The sequence below is a fragment of the Euprymna scolopes genome, chromosome 4 (genome assembly GCF_053919585.1).
Source record: "Euprymna scolopes isolate OS-2025 chromosome 4, ASM5391958v1, whole genome shotgun sequence".
Lineage (NCBI taxonomy): Eukaryota > Metazoa > Mollusca > Cephalopoda > Sepiida > Sepiolidae > Euprymna > Euprymna scolopes.
Window position 1 is genome coordinate 169375292 of NC_136485.1, and position 24465 is coordinate 169399756.

Here is a 24465-nt window from a genome sequence, read left to right on the forward strand (position 1 = left end):
CAATAAAGAAAATATTCCAATTTAAAGCAAAAACAAGAATAGTTTTTTTGGAAATTTACCTGTAAAGTCCAAAGTGTAAAACCTTTTTTTTTTTTTTTTTTTAAAAAACATATTGATTTTTTTTTTAAATGAAAGCTCATGTTATGCTTACATCGTCAAGTAAATACCAGATGCTGACGGCAAATTTTTCTATCTCATTGAATGTTTTCTTTTTTTAGATATTAAAAAGAAAATTAGTTGATGAAGAAGTATTAAAATATATCAATCAAAAACTCGTGTACTGCATTAAAAGAATTTTTTTAAATCGATGAAGCATATGTTTTGTTCTAGGGGAAAAACTTATGAGTGAATGTGCGTTTCTTTTTTAACTACGGAGGATGAAAAATACTAATTTTGGTTAACACACGCAATAAAAAAGAGACATTACTTATGCCCTTGGACGAAACCCTACTTCATAAATTTCATTTTAGCAGCAGCAGCTATTTAACGCTTCACGCAAAACATGTTACAAAAATGCGATTTTCTAGGACCCTCGCTTTAAAAGATCCTTTTATTTAAAAATACATGGAATTTAAAATATAAATATGGAGAAATTCTTAACAATGAACCACCCATTTAATAATATTTTTTTAGGTAAGTGATTTTTTTGGCATATATATATTTTTTTTTTTTTACACAGTGATCACCAGGGATAAGGGTTATTGCAAGTACATTACGTTAGTGTGGAGATTTGATGAAGTGTTTACTTAAGGGGGCGGTTCATTAGGAATTTGTTAACATTGGACTTGAAGACATCCAAGTTGTAGTCCGGTGGGAAGCAGGCAGACGGAACAGAGTTCCACAGGCGTGCAGTTCTAAGAAAGAAGCTTTTTTCATGGAATCCACGTTTTGATTTAGGCACAGATAAAGAGTGGGGGAAATTTTTCACAGTGGATTCAGCTAGACGGGTGTTTTTCGTGAAAGATTGGCGAGGGGGGACCAGAGATTGGAGTTCAGACGAGCACCTGCCATGGAAATAACGATAAAACAAGGATAGGCTCGCAACGTCTCTTCTGTGCGAGAGAGGTTGCAGGGTAGAGAAAAGAGCATCCCCCACTAAGTCACGAAGTCTATTTTGTACTCTGTCAAGGTAGGATAGGCTGTTTTTTGCAGCTCCTGCCTAGATATGGCAACAGTATTCCATCTTTGGACGTACTTGGCTTTTATATAGATAGAGAATTGCATCAGTAGTGAGATATCTTCTGGAGCGGTAGAAGGATCCCACCATCTTTCCAGCGACCTTGGCAACAGACTTGATGTACGTGTTCCATTTCAGATCAGGAGTAAAGGTCAAACCCAGAAGCTTGTCAAAACACGGGGCCTCACCCAGACAAGAGCTATCCATCACAATTGATTCCAGATGGGGATCAGAGCGTTGATGATGTAAGGATAGGAGTTTGGTTTTGGATGCGTTAAAGGTAACCAGCCACATCTTCCCCCACTGAACCACGCGCTCGAGATCAGAGGAGAGAGAATCAGAGAGAACTTTATCATTTACAGCCTTTGATGTGTTGCCATAGATAGTCGTGTCATCAGCATAGATGTCAACGAATGATTTAAGTATGTGTTTAGGGAGGTCATTGATGTAGATCAGGAAGAGAGTTGGGCCTAGGATTGACCCCTGAGGGACTCCAGCATTTATATTGCAGGCCTCCGATTTTTGTCCATCTACCACTACTCTTATGAGCCTATCGGAGAGAAATGATTTAATGATTGAGAAAACATTTCCAGTTATACCATAGCTGGAAATCTTGTGAAGTAGACCCTTATGCCATACCTTGTCGAAGGCCTTTGATATGTCAAGAGCAATTGCCCTAGAAAGGAAGCCTTTGTCAAGAGATTTACTAATCCTGTGGGATATAACCGTCAGCACATCTGCGGTAGATCTTGCAGAGCGGAAACCATATTGTGTGTCACTAAGAAGGTTATTCCTGCTGAGGTGGTTGACTATTTCTCTATTTAATATGGATTCCAGCAACTTACTCATAACACACAGGAGACTTATTGGTCTGTACTGAGAGGGAGATGACTTATCACCTGAATTCTTAAATACAGGGCAAACTGATGAGGTCTTCCAGGGAGTCGGAAAGCACTTCTCCTTAAGGCAGCGCTTAAACAGTTTCGTAAGTATGGGAGCAAGTTCTGGTTGAAGCTTTTTTAACACTATAATTGGAATGCCATCAGGGCCAGTTGCTTTACTGGAATCTAGGTTCTTGATTAGCTTAGCGACCTCATGCACGGATATTTGTATGTTACCTAGCTTGTTCTGTTTTATAGGAGGAAATATGGAGAGTTGATGGCCTTCGTCGCATAGGGTAGAATTAGCTGCAAAGTTCTTTGCAAATAGTTTGGCCTTGTCTGACGCTGACGAGATGACCTCTGGTCCATTGATAATGGTTGGGATAGAACGCACACTTCTGTTCAGGATCCTATTTGTTATTTGCCAAAACTGGTGGGAACCAAGCCGCTGATCAGCTACCTTGGATTTAACAGACTGGGCATATAGCTCTCTTGCATTTTTTATTACTTTTACAGTGGTTGCTGGCAGTCCTGAAAGCAGCTTTAGTCTCAGTACATCTATTACGTTGGTAGCTATGGAAAAAGTGATTTCTGTGCGCGATAGCAGCAGCACATTCTGGGGAGAACCATGGCTGGCTGTTAGGTTTTTGTTGGAATTTTTTAGATGGTATGAATTGGTCTATGCCTACAATTAACCATTCGGTCAGATCTGATACTATAGAGGACACTTCCTTTTTAAACATGGAGTGCAGAGATAAATCAGATATGAATGTACGGAAGCTATCCCAGTCAGCCATAGAGTATCGGTATACAGTACAGTGGAGGGGTACATCTGGGGGCTTCTTACATTTCATTTTTATCTTAACTGATACGACGGAGTGGTCGGAGGATCCTAGAGGAGAATGAACGGAACATGAACAGCTCAGGGGAAGTTGAGAGAAAAAGGTCTAGGAGGCTTGCATATTGACCGGGTGTATCGGGCACACGGGTGGGTTCACAAACAATCTGAGTGAGGTCATAAGCAATGGCAAAATCATGACAAAACCTCCCCTCATCATCTGTCTTATTTGAATGGGTCAGCCATTCCACGTTATGGACATTGAAGTCACCACAGATGTGGATGTTAGCCGAGGGATGTGAAGACAGTATGTGGTCTATTTTCTCAGATATGCTCTTAAAGATAGTAACTCCGCTGTTGTGGGGCCTATAGAGGGCAAATATAAATGCAGTGGTGTTAGCAAGTGCAACCCTGAAGCACATATAGGGTAAATTAGGATCTTCTCTAGAGATATCCCTGCCACATGGGAAGCCATCCTTAATGTAGGCACATATTCCATGCCCATGGCGATCTTGGATGTCAGATTTAGCTGTTAAATGAGAGTATCCGTTAATTATGAACTCATCTAGGGAAGTGGTCGGCCCTATTCCAGTTTCACTTAGGAATAATATGTACGGTTTTGTCTCCTGTAATTGTGTTTCAACCTCTGGAAGGTAGACCCCTGATGTTGGAGAATGAGACCTGGTAGTAGGGGTCTACGTTGGAAGATGGGGTTCTAGGTTTTATATATACATATATTTATAAGCAAGTCAAAATATTGATTTTCTTTATATTTTTTTTTAAAAGAAAACTGCTTTAAAAAAATTTGCTATTAAACCTGTTATTTTTTAAAATTTGGTCTTTGCTCCTTTAATTGAAAAAAAAATAGGGTTTGTATTGTATTTCTAAGTAGTTATAAGCTTAAAAAAATAGTAAGTTGAATTATTAAGGTTCTGATCATCATTTGTAATGGCCACTTTCTGATACACCTATAGAACCTCTCCCAAACATACTGGTAATAATTTGGTTTCGTCCTTCCTTTAAGTGTTTCCAATAAGGGGGATTGATTTACTAGGATTTGTATTAGGAGCTGGGCACTTATTAAAATTATTTAATTGTTGAATTTTTTGCATTTTGGTTAAATTTTTTAGTTTGCTAGCGCTAAAAGCCCACACCAAAAATTGAACAAAAGACAAAATTAAAAAGAATGGTACTCATGCAGAATTTTACCCCCCTCCCTCCCCACATCAGATTCCAGTTAGTTTAGGGTTCGGCCGGCAATCACCGGATTCAGCTGAGCATTGTTCAAATGTTGAAACACTAAACCAACATTTTATTTATTTTTTTGCAGAATTAATTAATGATGGGAGTATTTTTTCTGTTTATTTTCTTAACATCTATTGACAAAAAAAATTTGTACATTCTCTTGAAAAGAAAAATCTAACTTTTCTCTACTTTCACCTAACTATTTACAGTGTTCATATAAAACATTCATATTTTCTTTTTATAATAAAAATTGTTTTCAAAAAGAAATGTTTACTGCCAACTTTCTTTTAAAAAAAAATTCCAGAAAAAAAAAAAAAAAAAAACTTTCACCTAACAATTTATGGTAAAAAATTCACCTTTTCTTGGGAAAAAAACCCAACTTTTATTGATTAAAAAAATCGCAAAAATAATAAAATAAATAAACAATACAAAATGTAATTTTTTATGAGGAACCGACATAAGTCCAGTTCAAACAGACAAAAGTACATAGAAGCTAGAAGTAACGTTAAGAAAGAAATAGCGACAGCTAAGAGGGAATTTACGGAAACCACTAAAAAACGCATCGAAGCACAAAAATTAGGAACTCGTGACTTCTGGAAAATCTACAATAGTGTAGTAAATAATGGGCAATCAACGATTCCCCCACTAACCAACAATCACGAGGTTCTTTGCTCAGCAACCGAGAAGGCTAACATGCTTGCCAGTCGGTTTGCCTCCAACTCTACACTGGACCCTTTAAACCACCCCCTACCTGACTTTCCTATGCGGACAGATGCCAAGCTAGACGATCTAGAAATCACCCCTGCTCAGGTGCATGCTATCATAAAAAACCTTGACACTTCCAAAGCATGTGGACCCGACCTCATCCCAGCTGTGCTATTAAAAAAGTGCTCAGCCGAAGTAGCTCCAGTTCTCTCCAAACTCTACAACAAATGCCTTAATGAATCTTGCTTTCCGAGCTGCTGGAAAACTGCTTCTGTGGTACCAGTATTCAAGAATTCTGGCGAAAGAACTGACCCATTAAATTATCGCCCTATTAGCCTCCTCCCACTTTTTGCCAAAATATTTGAGACCTTAATTAACCATGCTCTAGTCCAGCACCTTACAGATGCTAAACTTCTGACCGACCATCAATATGGATTTAGACAAGCCCGTTCCACGGCAGACATCCTCACTGTAATCTCTGAACGCATATACCATTCACTGGACAAAGCGGGAGAGGGCAGAGCGGTAGCTCTAGATATATCTAAGGCTTTTGACAGGGTATGGCATGAGGGTCTCCTCAGGAAGATTAGATCTTACGGTATCACTGGTAGAATACTTAACATAATTAAATCCTTCTTAGATAAGAGAAAAATCCAGGTTGTCCTCGACGGTCGTACGTCTAAACAATATAATATAAATGCCGGAGTGCCCCAGGGATCTATCCTTGGTCCTCTGCTGTTCCTGATATTCATAAATGACCTCCCCGATAAAATTGCCTCTGAGATGGGTATATATGCTGATGACACCACACTCTATAGCAGGCACGACAGGAAAACAAATGAACATATATCTAAAGTAATGGCAGAAACACTGGAGGATGACCTCAATTCAGTAGTGGAATGGGGACAAAAATGGATGGTAACGTTCAATGCCACCAAGACAAAACTGGTTTCATTCAATAATTACAGGAAACCTTCTCTACCACCTATAGCAATGGCCAACAACTCTTTAGCTGAGAGTACGTCTTTCAAGCTCCTTGGCCTAACGTTCACAGGAAACATGAGCTGGAACAATTACATCGAGGGCATTGCCAGGGCCGCTGCGAGGAAGGTGGGCTCTCTCTACCGTGCTAGAAAACTTCTAACACCCGAAAGTATCCTGTACCTCTATAAGGCCACTATTCGCCCATGTATGGAGTATTGCTGTCATATTTGGGCCGGTGCATCGGCTACTAGTCTCTCTCTCCTTGACAGGGTTCAAAAGAGAGTCGAAAATCTGATAGGCCCTAAACTGGCATCAAAACTTCAGCCTCTGTCCCATCGTCGAAACGTTGCATCCCTCTGCCTGTTCTACAAGTATTATAATGGTGAATGCTCTGAAGAACTGCAAGCACTTGTTCCCCCACGACGTGAACACCCTCGACAGACCCGACAAGCTGCAAAATCCCACCCCCACACTGTAGTGATCCCTAGATGTAAAAGATCGTTCTACTCCAGTAGTTTCTTCCCCAGAACTGCTAGACTTTGGAATTCCATTCCAGGTCACTGCTTCCCCAACTGTACTGACATGCATAAGTTCAAGTGCAACGTGAACCAACATCTCGCTGCCCTAATCCCTACATAGTGCCCCAGTAGATGTTTCCCCTGATAGTAGCCCCCTACACCAAAGTGGCAATGTGCCTTGTTTGGGGTGAAAATATAATTAAAAAAAAAAAAAAAAAAAAAGAATATGTTCCATTTTAACAAACTGAGCCACAGCAACGCGTGGCCGGGTATGGCTAGTATATATATATATATATATATATATATATATATATATATATATATTGTAAGTTATAAAATATATATGGCAATTAAGGTACACAGAATATTTTTAAAATTTTTTTTATTACATTTTCACCCCAAACAAGGCACATTGCCACTTTGGTGTAGGGGGCTACTATCAGAGGCAGCAACTACTGGGGCACTATGTTGGGATTTGGGAAGCAAAATGTCGGTTCACATTACACTTGAACTTCTGCATGTCAGTACAGTTGGGGAGGCAGGGACCTGGAATGGAATTCCAGAGTCTAGCAGTTCTGGGGAAGAAACTACTGGAGTAGAAAGATCTTTTACATCTAGATATCTAATGCTGCATGGGGTGGGATTTAGCTGCCTATCGGGTTTGTCAAGGGTGTCTACGTCGTGGGGGTACAAGTGTCTGCAGTTCATCAGAGCATTCACCATTAAAATACTTGTAGAACAGGCAGAGAGATGCAACATTTCGTCGATGGGACAGAGGCTGAAGCTTAGATGCCAGTTAAGGGCCTATCAGATTAGGGACTCTCTTTTGAACATTGTCTAGGAGCAAGAGACTAGCAGCAGATGCACCAGCCCAAATGTGACAGCAATACTCCATACATGGGCGAATGGTGACCTTAAAGAGGTACAGGATACTTTCAGGTGTCAGTAGTTTTCTAGCACGGTGGAGAGAGCCTACCTTCTTTGCAGTGGCCCTGGCAATGTTTTCAATGTAATTGTTCCAAGTCATGTTTCCTGTGAACGTTAGGTCAAGCAGTTTGAAAAGTGTACTCTCAGATAGGGAGTCACTGGCCATTGCTATTGGTGGTTGAGAAGGTTTCTTGTAATTATTGAAGGAAACCAGTTTAGTCTTGACAGCATTGAATGTGACCATCCATTTTTGTCCCCATTCCACTACAGATTGGAGGTCATCCTCTAGTGTTTTTGCCATTTCTTTAGTTATGTGTTCATTTGTTTTCCTGTCATGCCTGTTATAGAGTGTGGTGTCATCAGCATATATACCCATCTCAGAGGCAGTTTTGTCGGGGAGGTCATTAATAAATATTAGGAACAATAGAGGTCCAAGGATAGACGCCTGAGGCACTTCCGCATTTATATCATATTGTTTAGATGTACGAGCGTCAAGGACAACCTGGATTTTTCTCTTATCTAATAATGATTTAATTATATTAAGTATTCTACCAGTGATACTGTATGATCTAATTTTCCTGAGGAGACCCTCATGCCATACCCTATCAAAAGCCTTAGATATATCTAGAGCTACCGCTCTGACCTCCCCCGGTTTGTCCAGTAAATGGTATATACGTTCAGAGATTACAGTGAGGATGTCTGCTGTGGAACGGGCTTGTCTAAATCCATATTGTTAGTCAGTCAGAAGTTTAGCATCTGTAAGGTTACAGACTAGAGCATGGTTAATTATGGTCTCAAATATTTTGGCGAAAAGTGGGAGGAGGCTAATGGGGCGATAATTTGATGGGTCAGTTCTTTCCAGTTCAGTCCTGCATTTGTGTGTGCTATTTTAGCAGGGAGCGTAGATATCTAGTGTTCTGGCTTATTTTAAACCTAGGTCTAGTTAAATGTGTTATTTTTTTTAAATATTATGTCAATTTATATATATATCTATATCTATATATATATATATCTATATATATATATATATATATATATATATATATATAGATATGATAATTTATGTATATGTATGTTTATTTTATTTATTTATTTTCTATTGTTATTGTTAGTTTTTAAATTATTTTGTATCACTATCCTAGAGTAAAGTTTATCCTGTGAACACAGTTGTTCGCGATTTCTCTCGTACAGTTTAATAGATGTTGGGGTTCTTTAAAGTATAGGATAGCAAATTTTTCATGAAGGCATAATCTACATGGATCGTCCAGGTCACTACATGTGTTTGCTTGTCTTACTATTTTCCTTTTGACTATAAAGTGCCCTTGTTTATCTGTGTGAGGAATGGTTTGTACAAAACTCCTCTCCCAGGATTTGAACCTATGAAATAAATTAAATAGCTGCTAAGGAGTCAAAATTGAAAACAATTGGAACTTGGCAGGTGTAAGTCAACTTGAAGTGCTTTTCTATGCATGTGCAAATATACATTTATAAGTTACACAATCTTATTTTTTAACTTTTGATATCCATATGAGTGTGGCTCAAAGGGTAACAAATAAGACTAAAGAGCTATATGTTTTAGTTTCAATTCTAGTAGATGCACGCACAAAGTCATATTTTTTTAACTTTTGAAATCACTTCTATATATTGGGCACTGACTTTGTAATAATAAATATACAAAATCTGCATAAATTCAAATATCATATGTAAGCATATCTTACAACTGGTCCACTACTATTGGGTACAATATAATAATAAATAGAGAATTGGCTCTATAAATAATAATAAATATGAACTCTGCATAGATTAAAATATCATATTTAAGCATATTTTATGACCAAGCAACTGCTATTTAAATATGACATCATATTATTTTTATTTGGAGCAATTTGCATTAACAAAAATAATTTTACGCAGTCTATGGTGGTTATTATTTATTATTTTATATAAAAAATACAAATCCATTTCATCTAAAGATTTTATTTTTATTTTTTGTCAATTTTTATTTTTTTTAATGAAATGTTTTTTTAGGAAAATTTTGTTGTTTTTTTTATGAAATTGTTTGGTTGTTTTATGAAATGTATTGTTTTTATGAAATGCTGTGTTTTTTATGAAACGTTTTGTTTTTTTTGTTTTTTTTTGATAAAATGTTTTGTTTTTGTTTTTTTGTTTTTGATGAAATGTTTTTTTTATGAAATGTTTTTGGTTATTTGATGAATTGTTTTTGGTTATTTTATGAAATGTTTTTTTTTTTGATAAAATGTTTTGTTTTTGTTTTTATAATGAAATGTTTTTTTTTGTTTTTTATAAAATGTTTTGTTTTTGTTTTTTTCGATAAAATGTTTTGTTTTCGTTTTTGTTTTTTGATAAAATGTTTTGTTTTTGTTTTTTTGATGAAGTGTTTTGTTTTTTTTATGAAATGTTTTTGGTTATTTTATGAAAAGTTTTGTTTTTGTTTTTTTGATAAAATGTTTTCTTTTTGTTTTTATGAAATGTTTTTGGTTATTTATGAAATGTTTTGCTTTTGGTTTTTTTTTTTTTGATAAAATGTTTTTATTTTTTTTATAAAATGTTGTTGTTTTTTTTTTTGTTTTTTTTTAACAATTTTCCTGGAAAAGAGCCTGAACAAATCTAAATCTCCTGTGTTAACTTCTTTGGGAATTGAAGAAATGTATTTGAGAAACCCAGAAGGAAAGCTGCATTTCGTTCACAAAGAAACGGCCGGCTTCATCGACTTCAAGAAAATGTATCAGATGCATGAAGGAAAGAGGGCCGTACGAAGACGGCCAAAGCCGTTTCAAAATATCACTTGGATAAATAGAAAGGCGTAAGTTCTCTTTCCTATGCATATTATTAACTAAAAACCTCTGAATCGACATATATACAAGGATCGTCCCAAAAGTAAAGACTCCTTTTTTATCTAGCTCAAAAAGTTGAAGAGCTACAAAAACGGGAATGGTACCATTAAAACAAGTAACCTTTTGTGTTCCAGAATTTATTTTTCTAAATAGTCACGGCCATTCTTAATGCACTTTTGCCAGAAATTCAATGATGAATTTTTGCTTTTGACACACTTTGCTTTCTTAGAGCATAACCCCATCAATATCTGTAACAGAAAGATTAAATTTTCAGATCATGAATGCATAAGTTCAGTCATCATAACAATGCAATTTGCAATCCTCTTTGATCCATTCTAGTGGAATAAAAAATGGAAAGCATTACTTTTGAAACTCCCCTCAAATTATTTTTATAATCTTCTCTAATTTTTAAAGGAATTTTTTTTTTGCATTCTCTAATTTTCAAATTGCTTTTTTGTTGTTCTCTAATTTTTTTATTGTTTTTTTTTTATATCCTCTAATTTTGAATTTGCTTTTTTTACATTCTCTAATTTTCAAATTGTTTTTTTTTACATTCTCTAATTTTTATATTGTATTTTCTTACGTTTTTTAATTTTAAAATTGTTTTTTTTTAAATTCTCTCTAATTTTAAAATTGTTTTTTTACATTCTAATTTTCAATTTTTTTTTAAATACCCTATTTTCCAAATTGTTTTTTTTTTGTTCTCTAATTTTTAAATTGTATTTTCTTACATTTTTTAATTTTCAAATTGTTTATTTTTTACATTTTTTAATTTTCAAATTGTTTTTTTAATTCCCTAATTTCATTTTTTTTACATTTTTTTAATTTTCAAATTGTCTTTTTTTTTGAATTCTACAATTTTCACATTGTTTTTCTTTTACAATATCTAATTATGAAATTGTTTCTTTTACGTTCTCTAATGATCAAATTGTTTTTGTTTACATTCTCCAATTTTTAAATTGTATTATTTTCTCTTTTTTTTCATGTTCTCTTATTTTCTTTTTTTTCACGTTCTCTTATTTTCTTTTTTTTCACGTTCTCTTATTTTCTTTTTTTTTCATGTTCTCTTATTTTCTTTTTTTTTTTCACGTTCTCTTATTTTCTCTTTTTTTTCATGTTCTCTTATTTTCTCTTTTTTTTTCATGTTCTCTTATTTTCTTTTTTTTTCATGTTCTCTTATTTTCTTTTTTTTCATGTTCTCTTATTTTCTCTTTTTTTTCATGTTCTCTTATTTTCTTTTTTTTTTATGTTCTCTTATTTTCTTTTTTTCTTAATGTTCTCTTATTTTCTTTTTTTTTCACGTTCTCTTATTTTCTTTTTTTTTCATGTTCTCTTATTTTCTTTTTTTTTTCATGTTCTCTTATTTTCTTTTTTTCTTAATGTTCTCTTATTTTCTTTTTTTTTTCACGTTCTCTTATTTTCTTTTTTTTTTTCATGTTCTCTTATTTTCTTTTTTTCTTAATGTTCTTTTATTTTCTTTTTTTTTCATGTTCTCTTATTTTCTTTTTTTTTTCACGTTCTCTTATTTTCTCTTTTTTTTCATGTTCTCTTATTTTCTCTTTTTTTTCATGTTCTCTTATTTTCTCTTTTTTTTCATGTTCTCTTATTTTCTTTTTTTTTTCATGTTCTCTTATTTTCTTTTTTTTTTCACGTTCTCTTATTTTCTCTTTTTTTTCATGTTCTCTTATTTTCTCTTTTTTTTCATGTTCTCTTATTTTCTTTTTTTTTTCATGTTCTCTTATTTTCTTTTTTTCTTAATGTTCTCTTATTTTCTTTTTTTTTTCATGTTATCTTATTTTCTTTTTTTTTCCATGTTATCTTATTTTCTTTTTTTTTCCTGTTCTTTTATTTTCTTTTTTTTTCATGTAATCTTATTTTCTTTTTTTCTTAATGTTCTCTTATTTTCTTTTTTTTTTCACGTTCTCTTATTTTCTTTTTTTTTCATGTTCTCTTATTTTCTCTTTTTTTTCATGTTCTCTTATTTTCTTTTTTTTTTCATGTTATCTTATTTTCTTTTTTTCTTAATGTTCTCTTATTTTCTTTTTTTTTCACGTTCTCTTATTTTCTTTTTTTTTCACGTTCTCTTATTTTCTCTTTTTTTTCATGTTCTCTTATTTTCTCTTTTTTTCATGTTCTCTTATTTTCTTTTTTTTTCATGTTCTCTTATTTTCTTTTTTTCTTAATGTTCTCTTATTTTCTTTTTTTTTTCATGTTCTCTTATTTTCTTTTTTTTTCACGTTCTCTTATTTTCTTTTTTTTCATGTTCTCTTATTTTCTCTTTTTTTTCATGTTCTCTTATTTTCTCTTTTTTTTCATGTTCTCTTATTTTCTCTTTTTTTTCATGTTCTCTTATTTTCTTTTTTTTCATGTTCTCTTATTTTCTTTTTTTCTTAATGTTCTCTTATTTTCTTTTTTTTTTTTCACGTTCTCTTATTTTCTTTTTTTTTTCATGTTATCTTATTTTCTTTTTTTTCATGTTCTTTTATTTTCTTTTTTTTTCATGTTCTCTTATTTTCTCGTTTTTTTCATGGTCTCTTATTTTCTTTTTTTTTCATGTTCTCTTATTTTCTCTATTTTTTCATGTTCTCTTATTTTCTCTTTTTTTCATGTTCTCTTATTTTCTTTTTTTTCATGTTCTCTTATTTTCTTTTTTTTTCATGTTCTCTTATTTTCTCTTTTTTTCATGTTCTCTTATTTTCATGTTCTCTTATTTTCTCGTTTTTTTCATGTTCTCTTATTTTCTTTTTTTTTCATGTTCTCTTATTTTCTTTTTTTTCATGTTCTCTTATTTTCTTGTTTTTTTCACGTTCTCTTATTTTCTTTTTTTTCATGTTCTCTTATTTTCTTTTTTTTTCATGTTCTCTTATTTTCTTGTTTTTTTCACGTTCTCTTATTTTCTTTTTTTTCATGTTCTCTTATTTTCTTTTTTTTCATGTTCTTTTATTTTCTTTTTTTTTCATGTTCTCTTATTTTCTTTTTTTTCATGTTCTCTTATTTTCTTGTTTTTTTCACGTTCTCTTATTTTCTTTTTTTTTCATGTTCTCTTATTTTCTTTTTTTTTCACGTTCTCTTATTTTCTTTTTTTTTCACGTTCTCTTATTTTCTCTTTTTTCATGTTCTCTTATTTTCTTTTTTTTCATGTTCTCTTATTTTCTTTTTTTTCATGTTCTCTTATTTTCTTTTTTTTCATGTTCTCTTATTTTCTTTTTTTTTCATGTTCTCTTATTTTCTTTTTTTTATGTTCTCTTATTTTCTTTTTTTCATGTTCTCTGATTTTCTCTTTTTTATGTTCTCTTATTTTCTTTTTTTCATGTTCTCTTATTTTCTCTTTTTTTTCATGTTCTCTTATTTTCTTTTTTTTATGTTCTCTTATTTTCTTTTTTTTCACGTTCTCTTATTTTCTTGTTTTTTTCACGTTCTCTTATTTTCTTTTTTTTTCACGTTCTCTAATTTTCTTTTTTTTTCATGTTCTCTTGTTTTCTTTTTTTTTGCATGTTCTCTTATTTTCTTTTTTTTTTCATGTTCTCTTATTTTCTTTTTTTTTTCATGTTCTCTTATTTTCTTTTTTTTTCACGTTCTCTTATTTTCTTTTTTTTCACGTTCTCTTATTTTCTTTTTTTTTCATGTTCTCTTATTTTCTTTTTTTTTACGTTCTCTAATTTTCTTTTTTTTTCATGTTCTCTTATTTTCTTTTTTTTTGCATGTTCTCTAATTTTCTTTTTTTTTTCATGTTCTCTTATTTTCTTTTTTTTTTCATGTTCTCTTATTTTCTTTTTTTTTCACGTTCTCTTATTTTCTTTTTTTTTCACGTTCTCTTATTTTCTTTTTTTTTCATGTTCTCTTATTTTCTTTTTTTTTACGTTCTCTAATTTTCTTTTTTTTTCATGTTCTCTTATTTTCTTTTTTTTTTCACGTTCTCTTATTTTCTTTTTTTTTCATGTTCTCTTATTTTCTTTTTTTTTCATGTTCTCTTATTTTCTTTTTTTTTTCACGTTCTCTTATTTTCTTTTTTTTTCACGTTCTCTTATTTTCTTTTTTTTTCATGTTCTCTTATTTTCTTTTTTTTTTCACGGTCTCTTATTTTCTTTTTTTTTCACGTTCTCTTATTTTCTTTTTTTTTCATGTTCTCTTATTTTCTTTTTTTTTTTTCACGTTCTCTTATTTTCTCTTTTTTCATGTTCTCTTATTTTCTTTTTTTTTCATGTTCTCTTATTTTCTTTTTTTTCACGTTCTCTTATTTTCTTTTTTTTTCATGTTCTCTTATTTTCTTTTTTTTTCATGTTCTCTTATTTTCTTTTTTTTTCATGTTCTCTTATTTTCTTTTTTTTTCACGTTCTCTTATTTTCTTTTTTTTTCATGTTCTCTTATTTTCTTTTTTTTTACGTTCTCTAATTTTCTTTTTTTTTCATGTTCTCTTATTTTCTTTTTTTTTTCACGTTCTCTTATTTTCTTTTTTTTTCATGTTCTCTTATTTTCTTTTTTTTTTCATGTTCTCTTATTTTCTTTTTTTTACACGTTCTCTTTTTTTTTTTTTTTTTCACGTTCTCTTATTTTCTTTTTTTTCATGTTCTCTTATTTTCTTTTTTCTTAATGTTCTCTTATTTTCTTTTTTTTTTCACGTTCTCTTATTTTCTTTTTTTTTCATGTTATCTTATTTTCTTTTTTTTCATGTTCTTTTATTTTCTTTTTTTTCATGTTCTCTTATTTTCTCGTTTTTTTCATGGTCTCTTATTTTCTTTTTTTTTCATGTTCTCTTATTTTCTCTATTTTTTCATGTTCTCTTATTTTCTCTTTTTTTCATGTTCTCTTATTTTCTTTTTTTTTCATGTTCTCTTATTTTCTTTTTTTTTCATGTTCTCTTATTTTCTCTTTTTTTCATGTTCTCTTATTTTCATGTTCTCTTATTTTCTCGTTTTTTTCATGTTCTCTTATTTTCTTTTTTTTTCATGTTCTCTTATTTTCTTTTTTTTCATGTTCTCTTATTTTCTTGTTTTTTTCACGTTCTCTTATTTTCTTTTTTTTCATGTTCTCTTATTTTCTTTTTTTTTCATGTTCTCTTATTTTCTTGTTTTTTTCACGTTCTCTTATTTTCTTTTTTTTCATGTTCTCTTGTTTTCTTTTTTTTCATGTTCTTTTATTTTCTTTTTTTTTCATGTTCTCTTATTTTCTTTTTTTTCATGTTCTCTTATTTTCTTGTTTTTTTCACGTTCTCTTATTTTCTTTTTTTTTCATGTTCTCTTATTTTCTTTTTTTTTCACGTTCTCTTATTTTCTTTTTTTTTCACGTTCTCTTATTTTCTCTTTTTTCATGTTCTCTTATTTTCTTTTTTTTCATGTTCTCTTATTTTCTTTTTTTTCATGTTCTCTTATTTTCTTTTTTTTCATGTTCTCTTATTTTCTTTTTTTTTCATGTTCTCTTATTTTCTTTTTTTTATGTTCTCTTATTTTCTTTTTTTCATGTTCTCTGATTTTCTCTTTTTTATGTTCTCTTATTTTCTTTTTTTCATGTTCTCTTATTTTCTCTTTTTTTTCATGTTCTCTTATTTTCTTTTTTTTATGTTCTCTTATTTTCTTTTTTTTCATGTTCTCTTATTTTCTTGTTTTTTTCACGTTCTCTTATTTTCTTTTTTTTTCACGTTCTCTAATTTTCTTTTTTTTTCATGTTCTCTTGTTTTCTTTTTTTTTGCATGTTCTCTTATTTTCTTTTTTTTTTCATGTTCTCTTATTTTCTTTTTTTTTTCATGTTCTCTTATTTTCTTTTTTTTTCACGTTCTCTTATTTTCTTTTTTTTCACGTTCTCTTATTTTCTTTTTTTTTCATGTTCTCTTATTTTCTTTTTTTTTACGTTCTCTAATTTTCTTTTTTTTTCATGTTCTCTTATTTTCTTTTTTTTTGCATGTTCTCTAATTTTCTTTTTTTTTCATGTTCTCTTATTTTCTTTTTTTTTTCATGTTCTCTTATTTTCTTTTTTTTTCACGTTCTCTTATTTTCTTTTTTTTTCATGTTCTCTTATTTTCTTTTTTTTTACGTTCTCTAATTTTCTTTTTTTTTCATGTTCTCTTATTTTCTTTTTTTTTTCACGTTCTCTTATTTTCTTTTTTTTTCATGTTCTCTTATTTTCTTTTTTTTTCATGTTCTCTTATTTTCTTTTTTTTTTCACGTTCTCTTATTTTCTTTTTTTTTCACGTTCTCTTATTTTCTTTTTTTTTCATGTTCTCTTATTTTCTTTTTTTTTTCACGGTCTCTTTTTTTCTTTTTTTTTCACGTTCTCTTATTTTCTTTTTTTTTCATGTTCTCTTATTTTCTTTTTTTTTTTCACGTTCTCTTATTTTCTCTTTTTTCATGTTCTCTTATTTTCTTTTTTTTTCATGTTCTCTTATTTTCTTTTTTTTCACGTTCTCTTATTTTCTTTTTTTTTCATGTTCTCTTATTTTCTTTTTTTTTCATGTTCTCTTATTTTCTTTTTTTTTCATGTTCTCTTATTTTCTTTTTTTTTCACGTTCTCTTATTTTCTTTTTTTTTCATGTTCTCTTATTTTCTTTTTTTTTACGTTCTCTAATTTTCTTTTTTTTTCATGTTCTCTTATTTTCTTTTTTTTTCATGTTCTCTTATTTTCTTTTTTTTATGTTCTCTTATTTTCTTTTTTTCATGTTCTCTGATTTTCTCTTTTTTATGTTCTCTTATTTTCTTTTTTTCATGTTCTCTTATTTTCTCTTTTTTTTCATGTTCTCTTATTTTCTTTTTTTTATGTTCTCTTATTTTCTTTTTTTTCACGTTCTCTTATTTTCTTGTTTTTTTCACGTTCTCTTATTTTCTTTTTTTTTCACGTTCTCTAATTTTCTTTTTTTTTTCATGTTCTCTTGTTTTCTTTTTTTTTGCATGTTCTCTTATTTTCTTTTTTTTTTCATGTTCTCTTATTTTCTTTTTTTTTTCATGTTCTCTTATTTTCTTTTTTTTTCACGTTCTCTTATTTTCTTTTTTTTCACGTTCTCTTATTTTCTTTTTTTTTCATGTTCTCTTATTTTCTTTTTTTTTACGTTCTCTAATTTTCTTTTTTTTTCATGTTCTCTTATTTTCTTTTTTTTTGCATGTTCTCTAATTTTCTTTTTTTTTCATGTTCTCTTATTTTCTTTTTTTTTTCATGTTCTCTTATTTTCTTTTTTTTTCACGTTCTCTTATTTTCTTTTTTTTTCATGTTCTCTTATTTTCTTTTTTTTTACGTTCTCTAATTTTCTTTTTTTTCATGTTCTCTTATTTTCTTTTTTTTTTCACGTTCTCTTATTTTCTTTTTTTTTTCATGTTCTCTTATTTTCTTTTTTTTTCATGTTCTCTTATTTTCTTTTTTTTTTCACGTTCTCTTATTTTCTTTTTTTTTCACGTTCTCTTATTTTCTTTTTTTTTCATGTTCTCTTATTTTCTTTTTTTTTTCACGGTCTCTTATTTTCTTTTTTTTTCACGTTCTCTTATTTTCTTTTTTTTCATGTTCTCTTATTTTCTTTTTTTTTTTCACGTTCTCTTATTTTCTCTTTTTTCATGTTCTCTTATTTTCTTTTTTTTTCATGTTCTCTTATTTTCTTTTTTTTCACGTTCTCTTATTTTCTTTTTTTTTCATGTTCTCTTATTTTCTTTTTTTTTCATGTTCTCTTATTTTCTTTTTTTTTCATGTTCTCTTATTTTCTTTTTTTTTCACGTTCTCTTATTTTCTTTTTTTTTCATGTTCTCTTATTTTCTTTTTTTTTACGTTCTCTAATTTTCTTTTTTTTTCATGTTCTCTTATTTTCTTTTTTTTTTCACGTTCTCTTATTTTCTTTTTTTTTCATGTTCTCTTATTTTCTTTTTTTTTTCATGTTCTTTTATTTTCTTTTTTTTACACGTTCTCTTATTTTCTTTTTTTTTTCACGTTCTCTTATTTTCTTTTTTTTTCATGTTCTCTTATTTTCTTTTTTTTTTCACGGTCTCTTATTTTCTTTTTTTTTCACGTTCTCTTATTTTCTTTTTTTTTCATGTTCTCTTATTGTCTTTTTTTTTCACGTTCTCTTATTTTCTCTTTTTTCATGTTCTCTTATTTTCTTTTTTTTTCATGTTCTCTTATTTTCTTTTTTTTCACGTTCTCTTATTTTCTTTTTTTTTTCATGTTCTCTTATTTTCTTTTTTTTTTCACGTTCTCTTATTTTCTTTTTTTTTTCATGTTCTCTTATTTTCTTTTTTTTCACGTTCTCTTATTTTCTTTTTTTTTCATGTTCTCTTATTTTCTTTTTTTTTTCACGTTCTCTTATTTTCTTTTTTTGTTCACGTTCTATTATTTTCTTTTTTTTTCATGTTCTCTTATTTTCTCTTTTTTCATGTTCTCTTATTTTCTTTTTTTTTCACGTTCTCTTATTTTCTTTTTTTTTCATGTTCTCTTATTTTCTTTTTTTTCACGTTCTCTTATTTTCTTTTTTTTTCATGTGCTCTTATTTTCTTTTTTTTTCACGTTCTCTTATTTTCTTTTTTTTCATGTTCTCTTATTTTCTTTTTTTTTCACGTTCTCTTATTTTCTCTTTTTTTTCATGTTCTCTTATTTTCTCTTTTTTTTCATGTTCTCTTATTTTCTTTTTTTTTCATGTTCTCTTATTTTCTCTTTTTTTTCATGTTCTCTTATTTTCTTTTTTTTTTCATGTTCTCTTATTTTCTTTTTTTCTTAATGTTCTCTTATTTTCTTTTTTTTTTCATGTTATCTTATTTTCTTTTTTTTTTCATGTTCTCTTATTTTCTCTTTTTTTTCATGTTCTCTTATTTTCTTTTTTTTTCATGTTCTCTTATTTTCTTTTTTTTTCATGTTCTCTTATTTTCTTTTTTTTCATGTTCTCTTATTTTCTTTTTTTTTCATGTGCTCTTATTTTCTTTTTTTTTCACGTTCTCTTATTTTCTTTTTTTCATGTTCTCTTATTTTCTTTTTTTTTCATGTTCTCTTATTTTCTTTTTTTTTCATGTTCTCTTATTTTCTTTTTTTTTCATGTTCTCTTATTTTCTTTTTTTTCACGTTCTCTTATTTTCTTTTTTTTTCATGTGCTCTTATTTTCTTTTTTTTTCACGTTCTCTTATTTTCTTTTTTTTCATGTTCTCTTATTTTCTTTTTTTTTCACGTTCTCTTATTTTCTCTTTTTTTTCATGTTCTCTTATTTTCTCTTTTTTTTCATGTTCTCTTATTTTCTTTTTTTTTTCACGTTCTCTTATTTTCTTTTTTTTTTCACGTTCTCTTATTTTCTCTTTTTTTTCATGTTCTCTTATTTTCTCTTTTTTTTCATGTTCTCTTATTTTCTTTTTTTTTCATGTTCTCTTATTTTCTTTTTTTCTTAATGTTCTCTTATTTTCTTTTTTTTTCATGTTCTCTTATTTTCTTTTTTTTCACGTTCTCTTATTTTCTTTTTTTTTCATGTTCTCTTATTTTCTCTTTTTTTTCATGTTCTCTTATTTTCTCTTTTTTTTCATGTTCTCTTATTTTCTCTTTTTTTCATGTTCTCTTATTTTCTTTTTTTTTCATGTTCTCTTATTTTCTTTTTTTCTTAATGTTCTCTTATTTTCTTTTTTTTTTTCATGTTATCTTATTTTCTTTTTTTTCATGGTCTCTTATTTTCTTTTTTTTTCATGTTCTCTTATTTTCTCTATTTTTTCATGTTCTCTTATTTTCTCTTTTTTTCATGTTCTCTTATTTTCTTTTTTTTTCATGTTCTCTTATTTTCTTTTTTTTTCATGTTCTCTTATTTTCTCTTTTTTTCATGTTCTCTTATTTTCATGTTCTCTTATTTTCTCGCTTTTTTCATGTTCTCTTATTTTCTTTTTTTTTCATGTTCTCTTATTTTCTTTTTTTTCATGTTCTCTTATTTTCTTTTTTTTCACGTTCTCTTATTTTCTTGTTTTTTTCACGTTCTCTTATTTTCTTTTTTTTCATGTTCTCTTATTTTCTTTTTTTTCATGTTCTCTTATTTTCTTGTTTTTTCACGTTCTCTTATTTTCTTTTTTTTCATGTTCTCTTATTTTCTTTTTTTTAATGTTCTCTTATTTTCTTTTTTTTCATGTTCTCTTATTTTCTTTTTTTTCATGTTCTCTTATTTTCTTGTTTTTTTCACGTTCTCTTATTTTCTTTTTTTTTCATGTTCTCTTATTTTCTTTTTTTTTTCACGTTCTCTTATTTTCTTTTTTTTTCACGTTCTCTTATTTTCTCTTTTTTCATGTTCTCTTATTTTATTTTTTTTCATGTTCTCTTATTTTCTTTTTTTTCATGTTCTCTTATTTTCTGTTTTTTTCATGTTCTCTTATTCTCTTTTTTTTCATGTTCTCTTATTTTCTTTTTTTTATGTTCTCTTATTTTCTTTTTTTCATGTTCTCTGATTTTCTCTTTTTTATGTTCTCTTATTTTCTTTTTTTCATGTTCTCTTATTTTCTCTTTTTTTTCATGTTCTCTTATTTTCTTTTTTTTATGTTCTCTTATTTTCTTTTTTTTCACGTTCTCTTATTTTCTTGTTTTTTTCACGTTCTCTTATTTTTTTTTCATATTCTCTTATTTTCTTTTTTTTTCATGTTCTCTTATTTTCTCTTTTTTTTCATGTTCTCTTAGTTTCTTTTTTTTCATGTTCTCTTATTTTCTTTTTTTTCATGTTCTCTTTTTTTCTTTTTTTTCACGTTCTCTTATTTTCTTGTTTTTTTCACGTTCTCTTATTTTTTTTTTTCATGTTCTCTTATTTTCTTTTTTTTCATGTTCTCTTATTTTCTTGTTTTTTTCACGTTCTCTTATTTTCTTTTTTTTCATGTTCTCTTATTTTCTCTTTTTTTCATGTTCTCTTATTGTCATGTTCTCTTATTTTCTCGTTTTTTTCATGTTCTCTTATTTTCTTTTTTTTTCATGTTCTCTTATTTTCTTTTTTTTCATGTTCTCTTATTTTCTTTTTTTTCACGTTCTCTTATTTTCTTGTTTTTTTCACGTTCTCTTATTTTCTTTTTTTTCATGTTCTCTTATTTTCTTTTTTTTCATGTTCTCTTATTTTCTTTTTTTTTCATGTTCTCTTATTTTCTTTTTTTTCATGTTCTCTTATTTTCTTGTTTTTTTCACGTTCTCTTATTTTCTTTTTTTTTCACGTTCTCTTATTTTCTTTTTTTTTTCACGTTCTCTTATTTTCTTTTTTTTTCACGTTCTCTTATTTTCTCTTTTTTCATGTTCTCTTATTTTCTTTTTTTTCATGTTCTCTTATTTTCTTTTTTTTTCATGTTCTCTTATTCTCTTTTTTTTTTCATGTTCTCTTATTTTCTTTTTTTTATGTTCTCTTATTTTCTTTTTTTCATGTTCTCTGATTTTCTCTTTTTTATGTTCTCTTATTTTCTTTTTTTCATGTTCTCTTATTTTCTCTTTTTTTTCATGTTCTCTTATTTTCTTTTTTTTATGTTCTCTTATTTTCTTTTTTTTCACGTTCTCTTATTTTCTTGTTTTTTTCACGTTCTCTTATTTTATTTTTTTTTTTCATGTTCTCTTATTTTCTTTTTTTTTCATGTTCTCTTATTTTCTCTTTTTTTTCATGTTCTCTTATTTTCTTTTTTTTTTCATGTTATCTTATTTTCTTTTTTTCTTAATGTTCTCTTATTTTCTTTTTTTTTTCACGTTCTCTTATTTTCTTTTTTTTTCATGTTATCTTATTTTCTGTTTTTTTTCATGTTCTCTTATTTTCTCTTTTTTTTCATGTTCTCTTATTTTCTCTTTTTTTTCATGTTCTCTTATTTTCTTTTTTTTTTCATGTTCTCTTATTTTCTTTTTTTCTTAATGTTCTCTTATTTTCTTTTTTTTTATGTTCTCTTATTTTCTCTTTTTTTTCATGTTCTCTTATTTTCTCTTTTTTTTCATGTTCTCTTATTTTCTTTTTTTTTTCATGTTCTCTTATTTTCTTTTTTTCTTAATGTTCTCTTATTTTCTTTTTTTTTTACGTTCTCTTATTTTCTTTTTTTTTCATGTTATCTTATTTTCTTTTTTTTCATGTTCTTTTATTTTCTTTTTTTTTTCATGTTCTCTTATTTTCTTTTTTTTTCATGTTATCTTATTTTCTTTTTTTTTTCACGTTCTCTTATTTTCTTTTTTTTTTCATGTTCTCTTATTTTCTTTTTTCTTAATGTTCTCTTATTTTCTTTTTTTTTTCACGTTCTCTTATTTTCTTTTTTTTTTCATATTATCTTATTTTCTTTTTTTTTTCATGTTATCTTATTTTCTTTTTTTTTTCATGTTATCTTATTTTCTTTTTTTCTTAATGTTCTCTTATTTTCTTTTTTTTTTCACGTTCTCTTATTTTCTTTGTTTTTCATGTTCTCTTATTTTCTCTTTTTTTTCATGTTCTCTTATTTTCTCTTTTTTTTCATGTTCTCTTATTTTCTTTTTTTTTCATGTTCTCTTATTTTCTTTTTTTCTTAATGTTCTCTTATTTTCTTTTTTTTTTCACGTTCTCTTATTTTCTCTTTTTTTTCATGTTCTCTTATTTTCTTTTTTTTTTCATGTTCTCTTATTTTCTTTTTTTTTTCATGTTCTCTTATTTTCTTTTTTTCTTAATGTTCTCTTATTTTCTTTTTTTTTTCATGTTCTCTTATTTTCTTTTTTTTTCACGTTCTCTTATTTTCTTTTTTTTTTCATGTTCTCTTATTTTCTCTTTTTTTTCATGTTCTCTTATTTTCTCTTTTTTTTCATGTTCTCTTATTTTCTCTTATTTTTCATGTTCTCTTATTTTCTTTTTTTTTTCATGTTCTCTTATTTTCTTTTTTTCTTAATGTTCTCTTATTTTCTTTTTTTTTTCACGTTCTCTTATTTTCTTTTTTTTTTCATGTTATCTTATTTTCTTTTTTTTCATGTTCTTTTATTTTCTTTTTTTTTTCATGTTCTCGTATTTTCTTTTTTTTTCATGTTCTCTTATTTTCTTTTTTTCTTAATGTTCTCTTATTTTCTTTTTTTTTTCACGTTCTCTTATTTTCTTTTTTTTTTCATATTATCTTATTTTCTTTTTTTTTTCATGTTATCTTATTTTCTTTTTTTTTTCATGTTATCTTATTGTCTTTTTTCTTAAGTTTCTCTTATTTTCTTTTTTTTTCACGTTCTCTTATTTTCTTTTTTTTTCATGTTCTCTTATTTTCTCTTTTTTTTCATGTTCTCTTATTTTCTTTTTTTTTCATGTTTTCTTATTTTCTTTTTTTCTTAATGTTCTCTTATTTTCTTTTTTTTTTCACGTTCTCTTATTTTCTTTTTTTTTTCATGTTATCTTATTTTCTCTTTTTTTTCATGTTCTCTTATTTTCTCTTTTTTTTCATGTTCTCTTATTTTCTCTTTTTTTTCATGTTCTCTTATTTTCTTTTTTTTTCATGTTCTCTTATTTTCTTTTTTTCTTAATGTTCTCTTATTTTCTTTTTTTTTTCACGTTCTCTTATTTTCTCTTTTTTTTCATGTTCTCTTATTTTCTCTTTTTTTTCATGTTCTCTTATTTTCTTTTTTTTTTCATGTTCTCTTATTTTCTTTTTTTCTTAATGTTCTCTTATTTTCTTTTTTTTTTCATGTTCTCTTATTTACTTTTTTTTTCACGTTCTCTTATTTTCTTTTTTTTTCATGTTCTCTTATTTTCTCTTTTTTTTCATGTTCTCTTATTTTCTCTTTTTTTCATGTTTTCTTATTTTCTCTTTTTTTTCATGTTCTCTTATTTTCTTTTTTTTTTCATGTTCTCTTATTTTCTTTTTTTCTTAATGTTCTCTTATTTTCTTTTTTTTTTCACGTTCTCTTATTTTCTTTTTTTTTTCATGTTATCTTATTTTCTTTTTTTTCATGTTCTTTTATTTTCTTTTTTTTTCATGTTCTCTTATTTTCTCGTTTTTTTCATGTTCTCTTATTTTCTTTTTTTTTCATGTTCTCTTATTTTCTCTATTTTTTCATGTTCTCTTATTTTCTCTTTTTTTCATGTTCTCTTATTTTCTTTTTTTTCATGTTCTCTTATTTTCTTTTTTTTTCATGTTCTCTTATTTTTTTTTTTTCATGTTCTCTTATTTTCTTTTTTTTCATGTTCTCTTATTTTCTTTTTTTTCACGTTCTCTTATTTTCTTGTTTTTTTCACGTTGTCTTATTTTCTTTTTTTTCATGTTCTCTTATTTTCTTTTTTTTTCATGTTCTCTTATTTTCTTGTTTTTTCACGTTCTCTTATTTTCTTTGTTTTTCATGTTCTCTTATTTTCTTTTTTTTTCACGTTCTCTTATTTTCTCTTTTTTCATGTTCTCTTATTTTCTTTTTTTTCATGTTCTCTTATTTTCTTTTTTTTTCATGTTCTCTTATTTTCTTTTTTTTCATG

General features: G+C 27.6%; 1 protein-coding gene across 1 annotated transcript in view; it reads left to right on the forward strand.

The window, feature by feature from the left end:
* LOC145270138 (protein mono-ADP-ribosyltransferase PARP12-like) overlaps nt 1–24465 on the forward strand; it is a 96644-nt gene that overhangs the window by 41511 nt on the left and 30668 nt on the right. The window contains exon 3 of the mRNA XM_080125748.1: nt 9891–10099. Within this exon, the coding sequence (XP_079981874.1) occupies nt 9891–10099 (209 nt within the window). The remainder of the gene's footprint in view (nt 1–9890; nt 10100–24465) is intronic.